This window comes from Dicentrarchus labrax, unplaced genomic scaffold (genome assembly GCF_905237075.1).
Source record: "Dicentrarchus labrax unplaced genomic scaffold, dlabrax2021, whole genome shotgun sequence".
Classification (NCBI taxonomy): Eukaryota; Metazoa; Chordata; class Actinopteri; family Moronidae; genus Dicentrarchus; species Dicentrarchus labrax.
The window spans coordinates 21,136,081-21,156,980 of NW_026136709.1; the positions used below are offsets into that span (position 1 = coordinate 21,136,081).

Below are 20,900 nucleotides of genomic sequence, written 5' to 3' on the forward strand. Positions count from 1 at the left end.
AACACAATGTATCTATAAATCAATATCTATAAAACTAAACTCTTCTTGAAGTCGGCCACAAACACAGCATCCCACTAAACCCCTTGCAGATGTGTATCAGTAAGCACTGCCTCTGTAATCTTGGCATGACAGGGCGAGCGTCTCACTGAGGCTGACCGCAGGAGGCTCTTGAGAGGGGAGCGGTTCTTCACAGGATGTTTTCCACTAAGCATCAGCCCTGAGATTTGTGGTTTTACCATAATGTGGACCTCGGTCTTAAACGCTGCTACGTAACAGATGTTTCCTCTGGAGACCAGCTGTGGGAGGATAAGAACTCCCTCCTAGGACCAAGTTTTGAATGTCTTTCAACTATCACTCATAATGTATTCATGTGTGTGAACACTGAGGCTAGGGGGGTGTGGGTGGGGCCGGAAGGCAGTTTTCATCATGTTATGATGACACAGCAGATTCGGAAAGTTCCCCTAATGGAGGCCTCAAAGTCGTTGAAACTCAAAGTTTTGGCTTCTTATTAGATTTTCAAAACTTCTTCCAAGAGGAAGGCGAAGGCGAGGGGAAAGCAGGGAGGGAGGAAAAAACCAGGAGAGCCTCAAGAGACTTATAAAGGTATTAAAAATCTCAAAGCAACACCTTTGGTGTCAATCAAAGGGCCTGTGGATTAAGAAACCAAGATATGCAGCTAATTCTAGCGAGAACACTCTTGACAAGGCGGCTGTCCGTGCAAAAAGTGTGCCCCAAAGCGATCCAATCAATCGCACAACTTGCCGCAATCATTAAACGAAGATCTGTGCTTCACCATGCACCCCATCAGCCTGCAAAGTTGCAGCTTACGCCCTGAATACACACAACCCACAAAGGCGCCCAGCTAACTCACCTGGCAATTACATGCTAGGATCTCTCTGCACCTCATCTTGCAGTAACATCATGCCCAGGCCAAATCACTCTGTCTGCAGTCTCAGAGCTCCGGCACATTCAGCCCAGTTGTCGACCAGGCCAGGGCAGCCAGCACAAAACACAGGAAGCATACGAGCGAGGTAAACGTGTCAGAATATGCGCATGAAGAATCACTGCCACTGCAGTGAGGACACCGGCTTTGAGAGCGCACTGGACAACTCCCAGGAACATCTGATTGATTCACCAGCTCCTAAAAAACCTAATGACACGGATTGAAAACTGGGTTGAATCTGAATCCAGTAAACAAAAACCCAGCTTTATTTCAAATCCCTTTTTGAGTTTTTGCTTACAATTTTAAATAAACAACTTCAGAAATAACACAGTCTTTAAGAACTCAAACTTCAGTTCACTAAAACTCAAATTGTATCAAGGTAGATTACCTATATACACTGCTCTTTACAATCTTTGCTTTTCGTTAGACCCTGAGCTTAACGCATCTGGTAGTTTTCCTACCTTTAAACTGAGCCCAACTCTAAACGGATAAAATAAAAACTTTACCATGCAAATTCGATATAGGTCAGAGAGAACACAGAGTACAAACTCTAACAAAGTTTCCATCCAGTACTGTGTAGAGAATATCAGTCATAGGGAGAGAAGGCCACACTAATGAATCTCCACATCTGTCACAAGTCTAATTCAGACAGCTATGCCGACTGTACAGTGTTATGTTTAGGAATAGAATTCCAATGTCTGTGGGCTTTCAGTGACCAATAAAAACCCAGAGTCAGGGGCATATGAAACACCAGCGGCTGACAGTCACATTAATAACCTAGAATGAATTATTCAAAAACGCTCAGGCTCTAATCCATCAAATAATATATTAAGCCGCTCCCTCTCAGCTCAATGGGGGCTGAAGCAGCAGACGGACACAGAAAGCAACACATTAAAGGCAAAAAATAAACGAAAGCAAAACAGGAAAATAGAATTTTCACCACAGCAGCGACAAAGGCTGGCTGAGTGCATTGTAACATCAAACATCTTACTTTTCAAAAATGAGGCTTGGAGAGGGGGGGTGAGACGGAGAAACAAAAAAAAAAGAGGGCGCGCAACAAACCAACTCTACCACTGCTACAGTACCATTGCAGCAATTAACAAAGGGAGCAGTACTCGCTCAATGAATACACCGGCTGCATTGTGTATGAATCTGATATTCAGCAAGTGAGAGATAATCCTTTCTCTCCGTTCTTTTAATAGGAAGAGCTTAGAGAGGGCCCTCACAAAGGTTCACCATCTGTATCCCCCATGGCTGCTGGCAGCGTATAATCCACAGATCAACTGTACAAGGAAATTAGGGCCATAAAAACAGAGTGGGGCCTCTTTTCTTCTCCTCTCAATTCTTTTCAAACAGTTCGGTAGGAAGGAAGCGATGTGGCTTATCAGTGAAGAGGACCTGAGAGGGAAACGGGAGGGCAACAGGCGTGCAGAGTTTCTATGAATAAGCGGAGGGAGAAAGTGGTTTCTAAAGACGAAGAGGTAAAGTGGGCAAGAGCAAAAGTACAGACGGAGAGGGTGAGAGAGAGATGGGGGGGGAGGGAGTGGTACAGAATGGGAGGTGTGCAGGCCAAAAGAGCCCAAATGAGAATGGCCCACTCCGGCAGAAGTTAATGACAGGGGATCAGAAAAGCAAGATTTCCATTCAACACTTTGAATTATTCAGGGTTGCAGGGCACCCATTTGCATTGCAGATGCCTTTGCTTGCCATTCCTCTACCGCTCTCCCTCCATTCTTCCTCTCTCTCCAGTTCTTTCCCTTTCTTTCTCTCTCTGTCTCGAGCAAGAGAATGGCCCTGCCTCAGGGTTAGGAGATAGACACATTCTCGGCTCCATGGAGGGAAAGCTTTGCCCATGCAAAGCAGGAGATTATCTGCCATTTCCAACAAAGCCCAGGTTCAACGGTCACTGTGGCAAAGAAACAAATAAAACAAAGGTCAGAAAACATGCATAGTAAGCCGTTAAAGCTATCTTGCAAGGGCCTTGGAAATATTATGAGCATGTCATATTCCATCACAGCTTTCAGAAAGAGAACCATTTGAATTCTACGCCTGTGCACGCTGGAGGAAAAAGCGTGTTAAAAAAAATAAATAAATAAAAAAATGACGGTACCTTCAGACAACAAGGCAGCGACACGTCTGCAAAAGTGTATGTCTGTTGATGTGGTGCCTGCTGCTTTTGGGAAAGTGGTGGTTTGACGTCTCTGTCAGACGGAGAGGCCTGCGCGAGGATGAAATGACAGCGTTTGTATGCCCCCCGTACCATCCTACGGCACGTGTGAGCGATCTGAGTTTGTCTTGTAAGGAGAAAATGCTCTGTGCGGTGAGAGAGTTGGGAGGGCTGGAGGGTGAGGAGGAGGGGGGGGGGGGGGGAGCGGAGATGACAGAGTGACAGGATGACTCATCATCTGCGTGGCACATCTTTCACCTAATAACACCCAAACTCTAGATCACAGGGGGGGAACAGAGAGAGATGGAAGAGAGACGCAAAGGGACATAAAGAGTAAGTCAGAGACAGGAGAGGGTGGAGACAGATAGACTGCTCAACGACAAGGTCTTAAAGGAGGCGTTTGAGCTAAAAAAAAAAAAAAAAACTGAAATGAAGATGACAAAAGAAGAGAGGCAACATCAGACGCTGTTCTCATTGCAAGTGACTTTGTGCGTCTCAAATCTGTGTGTATGCGTGCCTGTTTTGCCCCTCAGCATGTGTGTCTGCGGTGAGTTAGTATTTTTTGAGATAGTAATCCAAAACCCATCACCACAGGGTGCTCTCTGACAGCGGTTTGCTCACAGGTTCCTTTATAAAAGCATCCCTGTTTATTCATCACTTTTATTAAGTTGAAATTTGACATAGAAGAGGAGCAAGGGAAGAAGAAGGGCAAAAGAAAAAGAGGCATCCGGTGTCGTGGCCCTTGCTGCCTTGCTCGGATGTGCGCAGCAATGAGGCGGCGACAGCCACGGGACAGAATAGATTATGACTTCGTCTCTACCGATAATGAACCCGTAACAAGAAAGGGGCCCCCGGGGGCGACAGGGGGCCATGGTGCCAGTCAGCACTTTCCCCAGCGCTCGTTGCACACTGCTGTTTTGGTGCAAGGGGAGGGAAGCGAAGAAGATCTCTTTAAAGCCACCCACTTTCTGTATCTATCATCAGGGGAGCGCAGAGATGGCTGAACTGGTTCAATCAAGATGGTGATAAGACGCGGAAAGCTGCCGACTCTGCAGCTCTCCAGGAGTGAGGCTCAGCTTAGCGCTGCCCATGGGGTTGGATGGAGAGAGGGAGACTGTCCCCACCAAAAGATTCCTCTGTCTGTGTCTGTGTGTGTGTGTGTGTGTGTGTGTGGTTTCCAGCACGGGGTCCTAATCACTGCACAAACTCTATCACTGAACTGCTAGCGAGATGAATAGCAAGCTTGTGTATGTGTTTGGTGTGGGTAAAGCAGAGCAGGGCTCTGGGGGATTGCCTGTCCAGCCAGAGGTCAAACCACATCTCCTGAGATCAATAAAGCTGTGTAATGTTTCCAGGGCCTAATGGGAGATCCACTGCAGCTATTTACACAGCTTAACGCACGCACACGCACACACACGGCTGAATTCAACTATTAGAAGATTCAATTTTATTCAAAGCACGTGAAGTTACCAGATGAATTTCATTTATGCATAAAAGCATTAGCAATAAAAATACTTACGTGCTGCTGTGAAGTCCAGCAAAGCAGCCCTCCACTAAACCTAGAGTATTGAACCCCCCCCCACTAATTTTTGTGTTGTGTTTGTAAGAGCGGGGAGGCTGTATTTGTTTTTTGTATATGTAAATCTATCCTTTTAGGAATAGATTTACATATTTAGTTCACTCAAAATGCAATCGCTCTTTTTTGTTCTCCTGCACAACCACCATCCCAGCGTCTATTCTTTGTCTCGTGGGAATCTCACCAATAAGAGCCTCAAAGCAGTTGGCCATGGCGTGTCGCAGGTCCGACTCCCGGCACAGATCTGGTCCGTGAGCGTAGAGCATGAAGCGATCCAACTCCAGTTTCTGTAAAAGACAAACACATTCATATCAGTGCTCCGCCACCGACACCTCAGTAATAGCCTCTTGAAAAAGTAATAGCATTTTTTTTTTTTTTTTGGGGGGTATTGCACATTTTCATAGGCTCTCCATGGAAAACAAGGGGGGAAAAAAAACGGGCCAGAGAACTCGAGGGAAATGAAAAAGATTGCCTGCCCTTGCTGGAAAAGGTTCTACTTCATGGCACTGACAGATGTGCCCATGTGTTGTCCAGCTGTGGCATGATGCACTAAGCCGGCACAGGAGGAAAATGTTCACACACGTGCACAAAATTACACTGGCGCACGCACACACACACAGACACGCCAGATAATCCCAAGATAAATTGTGAAATAGTACAGTGGTGACCTTCATTCTCTCTGAAAAGTTCTTTCACTGGTACACCACTTTTTCTAAAATAATACACATTAGTACTATAAATATGCAAAACAGAAGCTGACTCCACCTCAATCACGCTGAAAAGAACTGATATTTAATGTATTATACTGAAAGTTACCATAAAGATTGTAGAGCTGATGTTTTATTATAATAACATTGTCCAATGTCTATTTAGTTTTGTAGTACTGTTACTTTATATCTTGTATCTAACTTACTTTTGTGTGTGTTTGTATTATATGTACTAATATATTGAATATACAGTTCATTTTATCTGTATCTATACAGGCCATTACCTTTCTGTACAGTACACAATATTGCACAACATTATTTATTATTTTGTATGTTTAATACGCATCACAGCTAAAGTATGATCCTAATCTTTAGTTTTGTCTCTTTTCTTAGACTGTACTTCATTCTAGATGTTTTTTTTTATTATGTTGTTGTAATATTATTTATGGCTTTTTATTGAATCGTGTCCATTTCCTACAGTACCACCTCGAGTGTCCTTATGTCAGTTGTTTCATGATTTATGTGACTTAGCAGTTTTACCACTGTAATTTCCCAACGGGATTAATAAAGAAAAAAAAGGTCCCTATTGCCTTTCCAAACGTTTCTTAATTATTTTTTATTTTTTATATATATGTTGGGAGTTTTCTTGACTGGTGCTTGACCCGGTCCTGCAACGATTGCTGATGTGGGCCCGTAAAGCCCATTGAGACAGTTTATGACACATCAGAGCCGTACAAATACACTCAATTGGTGTCCAGGGGGTCACTATAAAGACAGGTTTGATTAAACTGTGTAAGAATAAAGCAGGACATAATAACAGTACAAATAAAAACAGATGTGAGAATAAAAATAACAATAATAATAATAATAATAATTCTTGTACTTAATGTAAATACGTGCTGTGATGTGTGGGCTTGAGGGTCAATGAAAGTTTCTGCAACTATTTCTCTCAGCCAAGTCAAAAGTAGCCCAACTTGACTTTACTGGCAGTGCACCACAGACGAATACCCGGCAAAAAAACAGTCAGGGTGCTATTTAATTATGGCTGATAACTGTTGGTGGTATCCCACCCTCTGTGATTGCACACACAAATTAAATCACAATTCATAAATACTCCAACTCAGAGGGAAACCGTTCTGACTTTTAAGCCTTCCAAGTGAAGTGGCGGATTGTGCCGTTGCTCGCTGAAGATATTTTTTGAAAGATAATTGCGAGTGTTCTTGAGCAGACGGCTTTAGAGGAGCCTGGTAAACAACTTGGCAACGTCGAACACTGTATCACACTCACTTTACCGCGAGCGGCAAATTGAAACAAGCCAAACTGCTACACAGCACTAATGCAGATTCGGGCGGCTGCATCTTTGTATTCAGCAGGGAGCAACATGAAAGATTGAAGTTTTTAATTGCTTTCTCCACATCACGGGACGATTATTGTTGTGTTCTTTACAAACGTGCCAGTGAGTGAGGCTTGGCTGTACAACGCTGCCAGCGAGAGAGAGAAGAAGGAAAGCAAGGGGGCCTAGCGATAACAGGAACTGGAGAGTGTTTCAGGAAGACCTCTAGGGGCCCACAGGGACCCCAGCCGCACTAGTCTAGTCCTCCAAAACAACAACCTTTTAACTCCAATTACAAACCTGAGGGGGCAAAAAAAAAAAATAGTAGGGATGGCAGAAAGACAAAATTACTCTTTTCCCCAGTGCCCACTTAGAAAGAAGCAAAGTCATAACGGCAAGACAGAAAACAATAACACTGTCTCAAACATGTTCTCCTGTCAGTTCACAGACCTTTCACCATTTTGACCTGCCGGCGGGGGACTTGTTATGAGGTGAAGAAGGTGAGTTTACCTTGGCTAGCATTGCTAGGTGCTGGTTCTGTACGATGGCTGTTCTGTAGGTGGCCAGGCCGCCCTCCTCTAAACTGGGAAAAAGGTAGTACAAGTGGACACTGTGGACGGAGAAATGAGAACAGATTAGAACCGTATCTCAGATTTAAATATTACACACTTCAGTACCTTAATTTCTTGTTTAAATAAAAAGTTGAGTTCAACAAACAAGCACATAAAATATATCACAAAATCTGCCGAACGTTCGTCTTCACACCAACAAAAACGAGAATGCGTGAGGAAGGAAAGTTCATAAAACGTATCATCTAAAACGAACAATCAGATAGAAATTGTGAGATATTTGTTTCATCCTGCCTCATCCTGCATTTACCCAAATTTTCAAGACCACCTAATTAATTTTTCAGACATTTCCAGCCTTTTCCAGGTCTGTGTTGGAACCCAGAAATGGCCGCAGACGCTTCAGTAGTTCCACAGCTGGGTTCCGGGCGAGCGGGTTCCATTTTCATTACGGTCCAGCGTTTCCCTAACCACAGCGTATCATTTGATTTCATTTGAATTAAAACAGGCCATTTAATTCAGTCATTTCTAATCAATGCAAAGGGAGGAAAGCAGGTGGCGTTCTGTTTTCCAAATTCACGAGAGGTCTATTTGTCAGGGTATTGTGATCTTAGTGTGAAAACAAAGCACTTGGAATTAATAAAAACCACTTAGCGTAATGAAAAATAATTAGACCAGAGACACTTGGTTTGCTGGCAAAAGTGTCAGTCACAGAGACCGGCTAACGGAGCTACACAGCGTTCTTCAGGTACAAAAAAACATTGTGTTTGTACCTCAGTTTATTAATCAGAAGCAGACCGGCGCACAAGATAAAGTTCATTCACAAAGAAAATGGCCTTCAAAAATGTTCTTCATGCTTCTTCAGAGCAGTGAACTGTCGACCGCACTGACCATGCAGTACATCACAGGGATGTAAAAACGATGGCTCTTTTCCTGCCAGTAAGTCTCATCTGTTATCCATTTCTCATGTGCTCTTCATTACATCTTCCACAGCAGTGACTCTTAACCTTTATGGTTAAAAAAAAAATCCAAAAACACAAGTGATGTACTTTATGTTTAACAATTATTACTAATCTAAAATACTTACCTGGACCTTAATAACTCCCTCTAATACATATTTACTTTTTTCCCGAAGAACAAATATTGCAAGTGGACTCACTTTTTTACATCATCTGCTGACCCTTAAAAAAATTCATGAACCTCCTCTGTTGAACACTAGCTCCCTGTGTTGGGGCTATTCAAATGTGCAAAATATTCTGTTGGCTGGACAGCAGAGGCACAGATAGCCTCCAAGGGCAGCGCGCACTGGAGGTGCACAAGGCAGTTGGCTGGATCTGCTGTACCCATTTAACTGGACAAGAGGCTGATAAATAATTCAGAGGGCCAGAGCGTAGGCCAAGCATGTCTCGTCAGACGCTAACAATCAAAGAAGGAAAGGCAGAGGAAGAGGGGGAAGAAGGAGGGAAAGTAGCAAAACATGCCCACAGATATCCAGAGAAACAGAGGCTAACCACCTTCTTTGTAACACTGTTCTTGCTGCATAAGGAGCTGAAGCAGTGTCCTGTGTAACCCAGTGTCAGTTCCTATTAAGGTTTAATCCTGCTCCTGAATGTTCACTGTTGTGGAAGTGTTAGCATCGAGAGTTACGAATTAGATTTTGGTAGTAGAAGTTATGCTGTTGGGCAAATGGAAGTCAGATAAAAAGAAAATCTAGTCTTCCTTTTTACAACCTATGTGTGTATGCGAGTACTGGAGAGAGAAAGAGAGCCCATTTCCTATACTTTCTTCTGGTAATATCCACTCAGAGGAGGTGGTGGAGGTACAGTAGGTAGGTGGGCACTGCCTTGCTAGGAAGTGTGCGAGATTAATAATAGCTACATATAATTAGCACTGTGCTTAGGTAAGTGCTGGGCAGCAATGTCCGCACTCACCTGGGAGTCAATAACACAGTCAGCATTCCAGACAGCAATTCCAGACAGCTAATTGCAAGTTGTCATGGAGAATTTCAGGCCGTTAAAAAGAGGGTAGGGGGTAGGAAATATTACACCCCAGTTCCAATTACCAGTAAATCACTGTCTTGAATGAGTGGAAAGTATGGAGAGGAGTGTGGCGGTGACAGACACGGATAGATATAGACAATGAAAGTGAGGGAGAAATGGAGTGAGAGGGTGAGAAAGGAATGGGGGGGGGGAACAGAAAGGCCGATAGTGTTGTAGTCGGTTTCAATTAGCTGTTGCGTCTATCAAAGATGTGTGAGCGCTGTCTCACCTGGTGAGGAACTCGACAACAGCATCGCCCAGGAACTCCAGTCTCTCGTTGTGATTGATCCTAGGGGTGGGGAGGAGACAGGACGAGACGGGGGGGGGGGAAGGTGGAGATGTGAGGACAGTTGAAGATGTAACGAGAAAGATAGACTTGAGGCAAACACACGTACAGTAGATACACGCACACACACACAGCAGCTCACCTGATCAGCGCTCTGAGAATAACAGCGGTGCACATTCAATAATAAGTAGTCGTTGCCCTTAAAATTAGCTCATTTCATTTCCCCCCGAGATATCCCTTCCTTTCACAGTTAAAGTTAATTTTCTTGTCAGCAGGCCTGCCGGGTATATTAATCACAAGAATCGTCCCTTTGATTGCTCCTGTGGTCAGTGATAGCATGAACAGATATGTGCCCACAGGCAGCCTACCTTGAGGGGGAGGGGTCATCTTGCCCCAGACGAGACATGATGTTAATCAATGTGTTGATTCCTGAAAACAAATCCCCAAGGTGGAGAGGTGAGAGTCCGTAATAGAGAGAGTGGTCGTTTGACAGAGAAGAAACAAGACGGGGAGAGAATGGAGAAATCACCCACCCTTCTTCCTCATGTACATGTGGTGGACCTTCCTGTCCCCGTACTTAGGCTGGCGGATGCCGCAGTTGGAAAGGGAGTTGCGGGCGTGATCGGGATTCATGCCGAAGTTGAGGTGGTGACTGGGGTGAGTCATGGCAAGCTGGGGGAGAAAATAGGGGAGGTGGCAAAAAAGGAGTAATGTAAAAGTTGTTAACCACAGGAGCATTTTTCAGAAACCAGCAACCCATAACTTCATCTGCATTACGCTGGAGGAACTAAAGTCTTAATTTACTGTAGTTCCTGCCCCAAATAAGTCTTTTGGGGGTGGTACTTTCTGATGAACTACTACCAGAACTACTGTGGCAGAGTTCACAGCACTGGCCTTTGCTGACAGACTAAAAAGAGGCCTCGTGGCTGTTACCACTTGTACACTGCAATCACTCACATACAGTAGTAAACAAGCACTGGTTGTCAATAGTGTCAATGCAAGTACTAGGGAATGAGATTTTCTTGTCATGTTATCTGATGTTCAAGCAACTCTCTGCGACTACCCAACTAGTGTAAAACAAGTGAGTTAGACTGGACAGTATAGTTCAGCCTTAAGCAAAAAAAAAAAAAAATAAAAACACTAAGCAGTGGGGCTGTCGCTTTTTATCATTCTAATGTGGGAAAAAATAAATGATTCAATCTGTAACAAAGACGTGCTTGTCAGATGGTCAATTAGCTTCAGAAACCCTTCACATATTTTTGACATTGGATTGGAGGGCCTGTGTCTGAACATTTCTGTAAGCTTCCGAAACCAACAACCGTGTGCAACACAATGAATGCCTTCCAGGAGAGACCGTATACCCATATTTCAACACTATTGTGTGTCCTCCCTCTCTATGACAGCAAGTATGTCCCTCTAGATTGACTCTACACAGTTTGAAATTAAAGTCGCAGAGCAGTAAATTATCAAGAATATGCAACGAGACTGTGTAGTCACGACACAAAGACTTTTATTTCCTGATATAGTTCCTGAGTTTAGGTTCTGGGGCTTCACTACTGGTCACAGAGGGCCTGTTCACAGTGAGCAACAAGAGCCAAACTGACAGCGTTTAAGCATCAACACCATGGCCCAACCCCAGGCCCTTTCAAAAACCTCCACAGAGCCTTATCCATTCCATTTCCTCTTTTGGCTAATGACTAATTACAAACGGTAACACTGGTCAAAGCAGATCAGTCTAATAACGTTGGATCAGCAATCGCTTGAAGGAAAAGAGAAGAGGTAGCTGTACTGAGCCGCTGAAAGAGAGAGCGAGCTTCCCTTGTGCCTCTTTGTCACGGTAAAGTTGTTTGTATGAAAATTAATGACTTAAATTCCCACTTTTGCCTCTCTTTACAGGTTTGAAAGTTTAAGGTAAAATAAGCCTGAAGGAAACACATTAGTCGACATTCAGCTTTGTTTGAAAAGAGGACAAAATCTGCTGTGCCTAGAAAGACTGCCGTGGCTGAACATCTCAAACTCGCTGAGGGAAGAAAAAGGGAAAAGATAGGACTCAGTAGGATATGTCAAGCCTTTATCAATCTTACATTAGGAGAATGTTAATCTCAGCCCAAAAAAAAGAAGGAAAAAAAAAGAAAAACTCAAACTACTCTCCCCCCTGGGCTTGCTTTTCAAAATGCTTGTCTCCTTTCAGCTAACTTCAAATCAATTTCAAGCTCCAATGAGATATATATGTAAAACGTTAACAGAGAGGTTTCAATATTTATAGTTGCTCAAGAGGCCTTCAGCTTTGTAGCCTTGAACACAGAGATGACAAATTCAACAGCAATTGTATTTTTTTTTTTCTGTGGTTAAGAGGTTTTTGGTGGGAGGAAAAGAAAGCTAGTTATTTGACATGACACAAGCAGAAATCGAGCAATTCTCAGCGCCGTGTTGGCAGTTTGATAAAAAAAATAAATATAAATAAAAACAATACAAACTATGTGTACTTCCAATTTCAACTCCCCCATTGTGCGATGTCAGACACAAGTCAATGACTGCCTACTACACAGCCTATACATCAGTTATTCTGTAAACACTGCAGGTCCTCCACAGTTAAGGACAACATCCAACAACAATATTGGCTTTTAAGCTAAATCTGTGGAGAGGATTGACGTCTGCAACTGTTCCTGTCAACATTATGACTGCGTAAAGTATCGGAGGGATTTGGATTGAGTGATCACTGCCTCGACTGCTGCTCAACTGCCTTTGGCTAAACGGGAATAAACATCATCGCTCAGTGGCGAGCCGAAGACTTGACTGAAAAGAGTGTTGTTGCACCCGCATGCCGGGAAACTGATGGGCAAACTGCCTGCTTGGCAAACGGCACTCAATGTCATTACTGTGAACTGTATTATTTAATATAGTACAAAGGTAAATCAGGATTTAGGGGTAAAAAAAAGAAAAGGGAATGGAGTAGGATCCACTGCATTTTAATCAAAATAGAGTTTACTTGAAATAAAATGTGCTATATGAATATCAATATATATGCGTTGCTCTTACAGCATTTGAATTTCCCTCGGGATAAATAAAGTATCTATCTATCTATCTATCTATCACATTGGCATTTGGATTGCAAAAAATGTCAGAGAGTAAAATATGGAAAACAATTTTTCAGGAATTAGCTACTTTTGTCATAATGTTCTTTTCAAAATAAGACACAGTGGTGAGTCAGTTTTATCAGTTTTAATTGCTGCAGTTGTTACTAGTTTGCCACTGTGGTTGATTTATAGTGTGCTCTGTTGGCGGGTCTGTGGTTTGAAGATTTTATCTCCGTGCGTATGATGGTTGGCTGACTGGGCTAATGTTCCAAGAGAGTTTTAGCATGATTACAGATCAGGGCTGGGCAATACAGCTGAAAAATGTATCATGATAAAACGTAAGGTAATGTGAGGTATTAATTCAAATTTTTACGGTATTGTTGCTGAGTACCTCTTCATCGTGGACTGCCTGTGGATCGTTTTCTGAGATGTAACAGATGGAGGTTGTGACAGACGACGTGTTGCGTACTCCAAGGAATAGGATTGCTTTTTATGAGCAAGGGCATATTTGTTATGTGCTTTCATGGCTGTTTGTATTCAACCAAAACTATCAATAGAATATTGATAGTTTTGCTTATTGCTATTAATGAAGTGTCTATCGTAGATGCCTATCGCTATTGTATATTGCCCTGGCCTATTACAGACACAACATTTTGGGGATGGTTTATTATTTACTGAATCACAATGGACAGACTGATAATGTGGATTAATAGTTAGTTAAGGTGTTAGTGTAGCCTTAGCTGTGAAGCTAGCTCAGAGCTGGAGTGATAGAGATACTGTTGTTTTTCCAAAGACACTGGCGGTTTGTGTTTTCTCCAAGACGTTTCTGATGGCAGTGGATACTGATAAGATAAGAAGAAGCAAGTTGAAGAAAGTCTCACTAATCTTAACTTTTTCAATAATAAACAGAAAAGCCATCTAACTAAAAACGGTCTACTTGCTGTGATCACTGCTCTTTAACACAGTGAATAAAAGACCGTAAACACAGCCACTGCATGGCAGTAGTCTCAGTGCTGAGTCAGGGTGAACCTTCCCACCATCGCTCATCACAAAAAGAATGTAAACATCATATAATGTAAGCATGATATGGCAAAACCTCAAAGTATATCCATCTGGTGTTGCTATCAACCAGTAAAACCCCTTGGGTCATAATAATAAAAAGTAAAGCTGTGGTTTTGGTTTTAGCCAAAGGTCGGTGTTAGGTCAGTGCCTGCATCACAACACATTCTCCATACAGGCTATGCCCATCATTATCACATAATATGTATCAACTGAACACATATTTTTCATTTATAACAAGGAATATTCGAATATTTGTTCAGAAATACGAGCAAATATTCTAAGCCCGTAAAAGGGTATTCAGGCCTGCCCTACTTGAAACAGATGGACACCTCAATCACAAGGCTGGGCATGCATCGCCATGAATAACAAAACAAATAAAATACCCTGTACACAGAGTCGCAGCAGCATTCGCGGGGGCACACAAACAAAAGCAAGCAATATCAGAGCCGGGGCCGAGGACTTGTACGGTTAAATTATTGAGATCCTCTGTGATGCCTCTCATTCTGTCAGCATGGGTCAAAAGTGAGGAATGGGGATGAAGCAACAGGGGGCGGGGGAGGATTATGAGGGTCTGGTGGATGTGGGGATGCAGGAGCATGTGGCGACCATGAACACATGTCTCTCCCCCACCTCACCCCACTCCACCACAACCCACCTCACCCCCCCCAAGTTTTAAATGTTAAATGTTTAACGGGGAAGCTCTCAGAAGAGGAGCTTCAAAGGGGCCGTGGCTACACTGGAGCCAGGCAGGGGGAAGTGCCGAATGCAGAGGCTCCCGCTCTAAGGCTGGGTTTTTGTCAGTTGCCTCATGCCAGAATCACATTGCCATTCTGTACTGCAATAACAGGTGTGTTGCTGCGCGGAGAATCAAATAATCTCATGGCTTTATAGTATAGTGATTACACATTGACATATGCTCTTCTTACAATTTTGATGCACAGATATGCTTTCATTAAAACATTACAGAGAATGAGCTGGAAACAAGCATTGATTCTGTACAGACCCACCCAACTCTCCGGTTTCCCAGATGATCAGCAGCTGCTTTCATCACTTCTAAAGGAAAATATGAAAAAAAGGAAGATAAATTCTCATTCCTTTAATGGGTGTACAGCTCATTACACTTCATAGCTAGAACACAAATTCCCATTCTGAAATACCGATTGATCCGTCCCAAACCAAGAATGACTGCCAAAGTCCTGCTCTTCTCCAGAAATACTTCTTTAGGCGCACTAAAAGGAAATGATATGGTCCAGTGTGTAACGCTCAGGAGGATCCATTTACAGAAATGGGCTATAATATGCATACGTATGTTTTTATTAGTGCATTATCCCCTGAATATAGGAATTGTTGTTTTTGTTCCCTTAGAATGAGACTTTTATATTTACAGACAGCACGGGTGGCCTTCCATGGAGTACGACATGTTTTTACAGAGAAGCTTGGCTATTTCTGTCTAGTTATTCATAAAGCCTGCCATCGAGTCAGATTCGATCGGATTCCCGTCAAAATCTTCGGGAACGGCGGAGGAACCATTACCACTTTTGTCCACGTGGGCTCCCAGAAAGATATAAATACAAGTATAATACAAGTATAACACTAGCTTTCACTGTGACTGAGTGTGTGTTCAAAATGTCAATATATCAATGTCAAAATAGTTCCAAAACTTTAGATTATTATATAATATTGTGTGTTTGAATACTATCGTCATTTGATACATTTTAAGTACAGGATTGCCTGATTTTTGTTTGATGTTTTGCCAGGAATTAAAAGTGTAAAATCTTATTATTTTCATTTTGGCAATAAGAAAAAACATCAAAACCACCATCCTTAAAACATAAGCCATTGATCCAGATGTTCAAAACTGTAATTATTTATCTCTCTAACTAAACATATTACTTTAGTGCCGCACTATCACTAGCTCTGAAGTGCTACCACAAGTAGCATATTAAGCAATTCATTGGCAAAGTAACTTTTCACAGCCACTTAGGATAGACATACTCAAAAGATAGATTTTCTGTGGAGTATTACAGAGTAACTGTGGTTTGAAGAAAAAAAAAAAACAACATTATATACAGCTGCAGATGAAGTTATTCAAAGCACACAAGCCTTGTGTCGAAGCCCAATTCATTTATAATGCAATCAAAGAGTGCACCAGGTTCTCTCATGTTAGAAATTGACTGCTACTGGAAAACATTCAGCTCATTAAATGTGATCATCCCATCAGAGTGGAGGTAAATGGGAGGTGATGGCAGACTTGAAATCAGTTTTGACTCCGATAGGGCTGTTTGAACAAGCACCATTGCACTCCTGCAGCTGTTCTGTCCAAACCTATCTGTGCAGAAAGTGTGTGTGTTGTGGGACATTAGCCGCTGATGTGTGTATGCAGTAGATGAGGAAGGTGCTGTAAGCCCGGCAATGATGGCTCCCTACTTGGGCCATTTCAGTCCCAGTAGTGGTGAACTGCTGACAGCCCTGGCTTTGTACACACACCACACACCACACACTACACACACACACACACACACACACAAACAGCGATGTCATGGTATTAACACCTCAGTGGACAGAATTGCAAGGCGGACAGACAAGCAATGCACACTGCACAGGCATGTATGTGAGCTGTTACGATCAAACTGATTGTTCTTCTTTTGTTTACTTGTCTTTTTTTGGAAGATGAAGGAACTGAATGAGGAGAAGAGGGAGGGACAAACCCATTAACTTCTCCCCAACAGACTTAGATGTCAAGCTCAAATGGGCGTCTCCTCGATGAAAGGGGCTGCAGCTTGTCGGCTGGCGGCTGGCCTCGCAGCAGGTCAGCGTTTCCTTTTTAGCGCTCATAATGACAGGTCGTCATTATACAAACGACAAAATGGCCAATCATTGATCCATATGTGCAAATCCCCACACATAAACACACCCAGGGCACTGAGCAGTCATGCACACAGACACACACACACACACACACACACAGCCTTGAGCGAATCTTAATGCATCCTTCCCCTCTTTAACTATGAATAGGCTACAACACATTGATTTCTAATGTATCAGGTTATGACAGCTCTTCAATATTGCTGGAGGCAGCCGTGGGGCTTACTCCGAGAGCACACAGCTTGAGGCTGCAGACCTGACAGGGGAGAGCTGGCATTACGGAGGAGGCGGTTGTTGTCCTGTCTACTGTCACTGCAACTCACAGCAGACCCTCGATGCAGAGATATGACTCAGGCCGGTGTGTGTGTGGGTTACCTTAGCTGACTCCTCAGCCCCTGTTTCCACCTGAACTATCCCTGCAGAGGTGGAATGGGCACAATAATGAGGCAAACACTGCCTCCCTCGATCTCTGCACACAAGAAGCCCCCGCACAAAATGTTTACTTTTTTATCTGGATATCTAACCAGCTGTAGAATGCGCCCTGCCTTAAAGAACCTCAGGGATTTGCCTACGCCTATCCATCTTGTTAGTTATCAACTATGCCAGCCTTTAAATAATGCAGCCTGCGTTGGGGCACAGAGTCACATCACTTTGTAAGTAAGCAGCTGTCATGACTGTGGCTTACCTGAAGGAGGCAGCGCTCCTTGAAGACGTAGCCAATGAGCTTATCCAGGTGCATCAGACACTGGTGGTATCGGATATGATGGGTGAGAACAGGGAGCATCATGGCGTGCTGTTGAGGACAGAGAGAATTGGCAAAAAGGGCATGAGGGGAAGTTGAGCAGAGGGAAAAAATATTGGAAAGGGAAAGAAACAGAAAGAAATAGAGAATAAGGATCATGGCTTATATGAAAGAAGAGTGAGGGGAGTGTGTTTTGAGAGAAAGTGTGATGAAGAGATTGCGAAAAAGAAATGGAGAGGGTTGATAGAGGGAACAGGGAGGGAGAAATCAATCAGCCAGTCATTATTTATTAAGTGGTGCTCTGCAACAGAGAGATGAAATAATCAAAAACCCAATCGCTGCACTGTGAGAGGGAATGACAGAGAGGAGGGAAATTCACATTTGGACAGGACAGTCAAATCGAAGCCCATTTCGACATGTTGACACACTTACATTCGGACAAACACTGACAGCCCCCCCCTCTGACCCTCATATGATAAAAGAAAAAAGTTTGAGTGCAACAAAGTGAAAAGAAAGTGAAAGGAAAGTGAGAGCGGGGGGGCAGGGGGTTGGATGAGTTGTGAGTGAAGCGAGTGTGCACATCAGCGGGGGGAATGTGACACGGAAAGTGAGAATGAAAGCAAAAGAGGAAACAGTCAGCGGTCAGCAAATGAGTCCGACAGTCAGAGAGCCAATCTACAGAATCATTAGTGGAGGCTTATCAAGTCGGCCGGTCGGAGTGGCTGAGAAACTGTAGCAAAGGCTGGTGTATACACATTAACCCCGTGCCACCACATGAGAGAGGAGGGAGCCATGCATGTTTTAATTAGTGCTACTGGGGAGGGTGAGCCCGAGGCCCGGCGGCTACAGGCAGTGCTGCCACGTAGCCCTGGGGCCATCACAGGGGCCGCGGTGACACACTCCCCCAGGCCTTGTTAAGCAGCCAATTAACAAAGCCAGGCCCTGGTCGTGTCTACAGCTCCTGACCTGTTCTGATGACTGCCGGAGTGAGTATATGTGTGCGTAGAAAGGCAGGGTGGGGGCTTGTTAGAGTTGATACTCAGGTAATTAAAAGGTGGTAAATTTCTAATTTACTGTCACGGATGACGTTTGGGCATTTTGGACACCATCCAACTGGACCAGCGGCCTGAATTTCCTTTTCCCCTGGCTGGAATGTTCCAACTATGAATTTTAAATTGCACTTTAACTCACTGTATCATCGTTTTATTAACTGGAATGTCATGAAATGTTATCTCAACTTGTTTTTCCGTTTAAATCACATCCATTTCTTTCTTAGGGAGTAAATAATAAACAGAACTGAACAGGTATACTGCTATACGCTGTGTCTTGTGCAACACAGACACGTTATTGTAAGGCTAAAGGCTCACTGTGCTCCGTTCCAACTTATTTTAAGAGATTTTATTAGGCAACATATATTCAGCAATGCCAAGTTCTAAAGCAACATCTGCAGCAGATTTAATCTACTCCCTACCTCCCGGCCACCAATACAAATGTAGACAGTTGTATTCCTGCATGCTTGGACTGGATTATGTGATTTATTAGTAGGCGGATTAATGTATATAGTATGTGATGTGATAAACAAATAAATGCGGCATACAGTTGCACAGAATAAAGATCCACCCACACTCAGTTCCTCTGCTGTAGAAGGACAAACAAGCTGCCTTTACCTTCAAATGTTTTTGACCGACTGATAGCCTTCACATGGATGTGATCGGGGACGCAAAAAAGGCATGAAGACAAAGCAGCAACACAAAAACATACAAACATAAAAAAAAATAAAAAAAATGAATAAATAAATCTCATTCCTGCCTCCAATGTGTAGCCTGGTCCTTGACAGAGCCTTTCAAGTGAAACAACCTTGGTGTAGCCAAGCGATGTCAGTAATGAGGAGGTTGATTCTGTTCTGAATAGAGCGCCTGCTTTTAGAATCAAGTAACTATGGGTCAGTATTGCCGTTATCTCTCGTCTGTGTCACACGTTGTGCAGAGTGTACCGCCGCGGTTCGAACTGAAATTATTCATGAACCAATTAGTCGTAGCAGTACAGCTTGAAGCAAATATAATTGGGCAGCAATTATGGATCGGATCCTTCTTTGCTAGACCTTGCTGTAAGAGAGGTCTGGTTTGCGAGGCTAGAACTTTCTGTCATTCCTCTCCAAATGTGAGCGTGAGTATCAGCTGTAGGCTGATCTTCGCTGCACACAGAGATGGAGGATGTGTTCAGAGAAGATGTGCAAAGCTGATGGCAATTATTTTCTGGGCAACAGGCAGAAAATATTGGAATAGACAATAAATAGAAGAATTATAAAATAAAGCATAGTAGTCCATTTCACTGACAAATCTATGAACAAATGCAGTTCTGTATGTTTTCGTGGGCACAGCATGGCACTAACACATTCAGAGTTATGGTTCAAGTCTCATTAGGGCCGCCTATGCTAAACTGTATGCACAGGCCTGCAATGCATGTTGTCCCATTTCTCTGAATCGAAAGAACATATAGACCATGTGGAGATATAATTCCATGCTGGTTTATTTTGCTGCCAACGTGTGCATGAAGGGAGATAACGATACACACGCTCTTGCCATACTGAGTGGTGGTGAAGTTGTACATAAATAAAATGTCAGGTCTCAGACATTACTTAATGAAGGGTACGGTTGCTGGGGCTCTGTGGGAGTCCACTTTCCTTACTCGGATTTTGACACTTGAATGGAGAAGTGACGCAATGTGTGGAAAGATCAGAAGCCAAGCTTTTGACCGTGGCTGTGCTATGAGCACTGGTCTGTGTCCATCTCGTTGCCGTGTATTACAAATTGGGTCTTATTTTTTCATAGTTCTGGCCATCATTTCTATCAGTTACTGTAGTCACCTTGTTAACAGACAGGATGCACTCGAGTCAACAGTTTAACGATATTAACCTATATTTGGAGGGAAAATCAAAACCTACATTTTCAGTAATGTCTCATTGCACAGGACAAGTGTACACAGTAGATCAGTAGCTCCAAATTTAACCAAGAAGTTTATAAATTGATGGAGGAGTAATGATTTTACTGTTCGTCTCAGCATTTAACCTGTCAAGTGCATTGCTATTATTACCTATGAGTTGTAATAAGGCAGAATTGTCCATTAAATATACCCAAAGCAGAGTATTTAGCTTCCCCTGCACTGGCTCTTTGTCAGTTTTAGTTTGACTTTAATATTGTATTGACAACTGCGGTTTAGATCGCTGAGGCTCTGACCCTGTAGATACCAGATTCCGATTCAGTCTTAACAGCTGTGCGAAAGTACGGATGGTGTAAATAGGTGAGGTCTGTAACAGTCTACCCAAAGCACTTATTTGATCATTAATTCATCGTTCTTAGTAATTTATCAAAAGAAAAGTGCTGAACACTGATTTCAGCTTCTTGAATGTGAAGATTTGCTCGTTCCTTGTTTTACACCATTGTAAGTTGAATATTTGTGTGATTTGAACTGTTGGTCAGACAAAACAAAAGGAATATGAAGATGCTGTTTTGGGCTGTGGTAACTTGTGATAAAACA

The 20,900-nt window shown here is 43.1% G+C and overlaps 1 protein-coding gene across 2 annotated transcripts in view; it reads right to left on the minus strand.

Moving 5' to 3' along the window:
- Positions 1 to 20,900, minus strand: part of drosha (drosha ribonuclease III) — an 80,929-nt gene that overhangs the window by 36,722 nt on the left and 23,307 nt on the right. For both annotated transcript variants that reach the window (XM_051410513.1, XM_051410514.1), the window contains exons 17-22: positions 17,307 to 17,414; positions 10,151 to 10,289; positions 9,986 to 10,046; positions 9,561 to 9,620; positions 7,237 to 7,336; positions 4,871 to 4,973 (exon numbers count right to left, since the gene is read on the minus strand). In XM_051410513.1, coding sequence (XP_051266473.1) covers positions 4,871 to 4,973; positions 7,237 to 7,336; positions 9,561 to 9,620; positions 9,986 to 10,046; positions 10,151 to 10,289; positions 17,307 to 17,414 — 571 coding nt within the window. The remainder of the gene's footprint in view (positions 1 to 4,870; positions 4,974 to 7,236; positions 7,337 to 9,560; positions 9,621 to 9,985; positions 10,047 to 10,150; positions 10,290 to 17,306; positions 17,415 to 20,900) is intronic.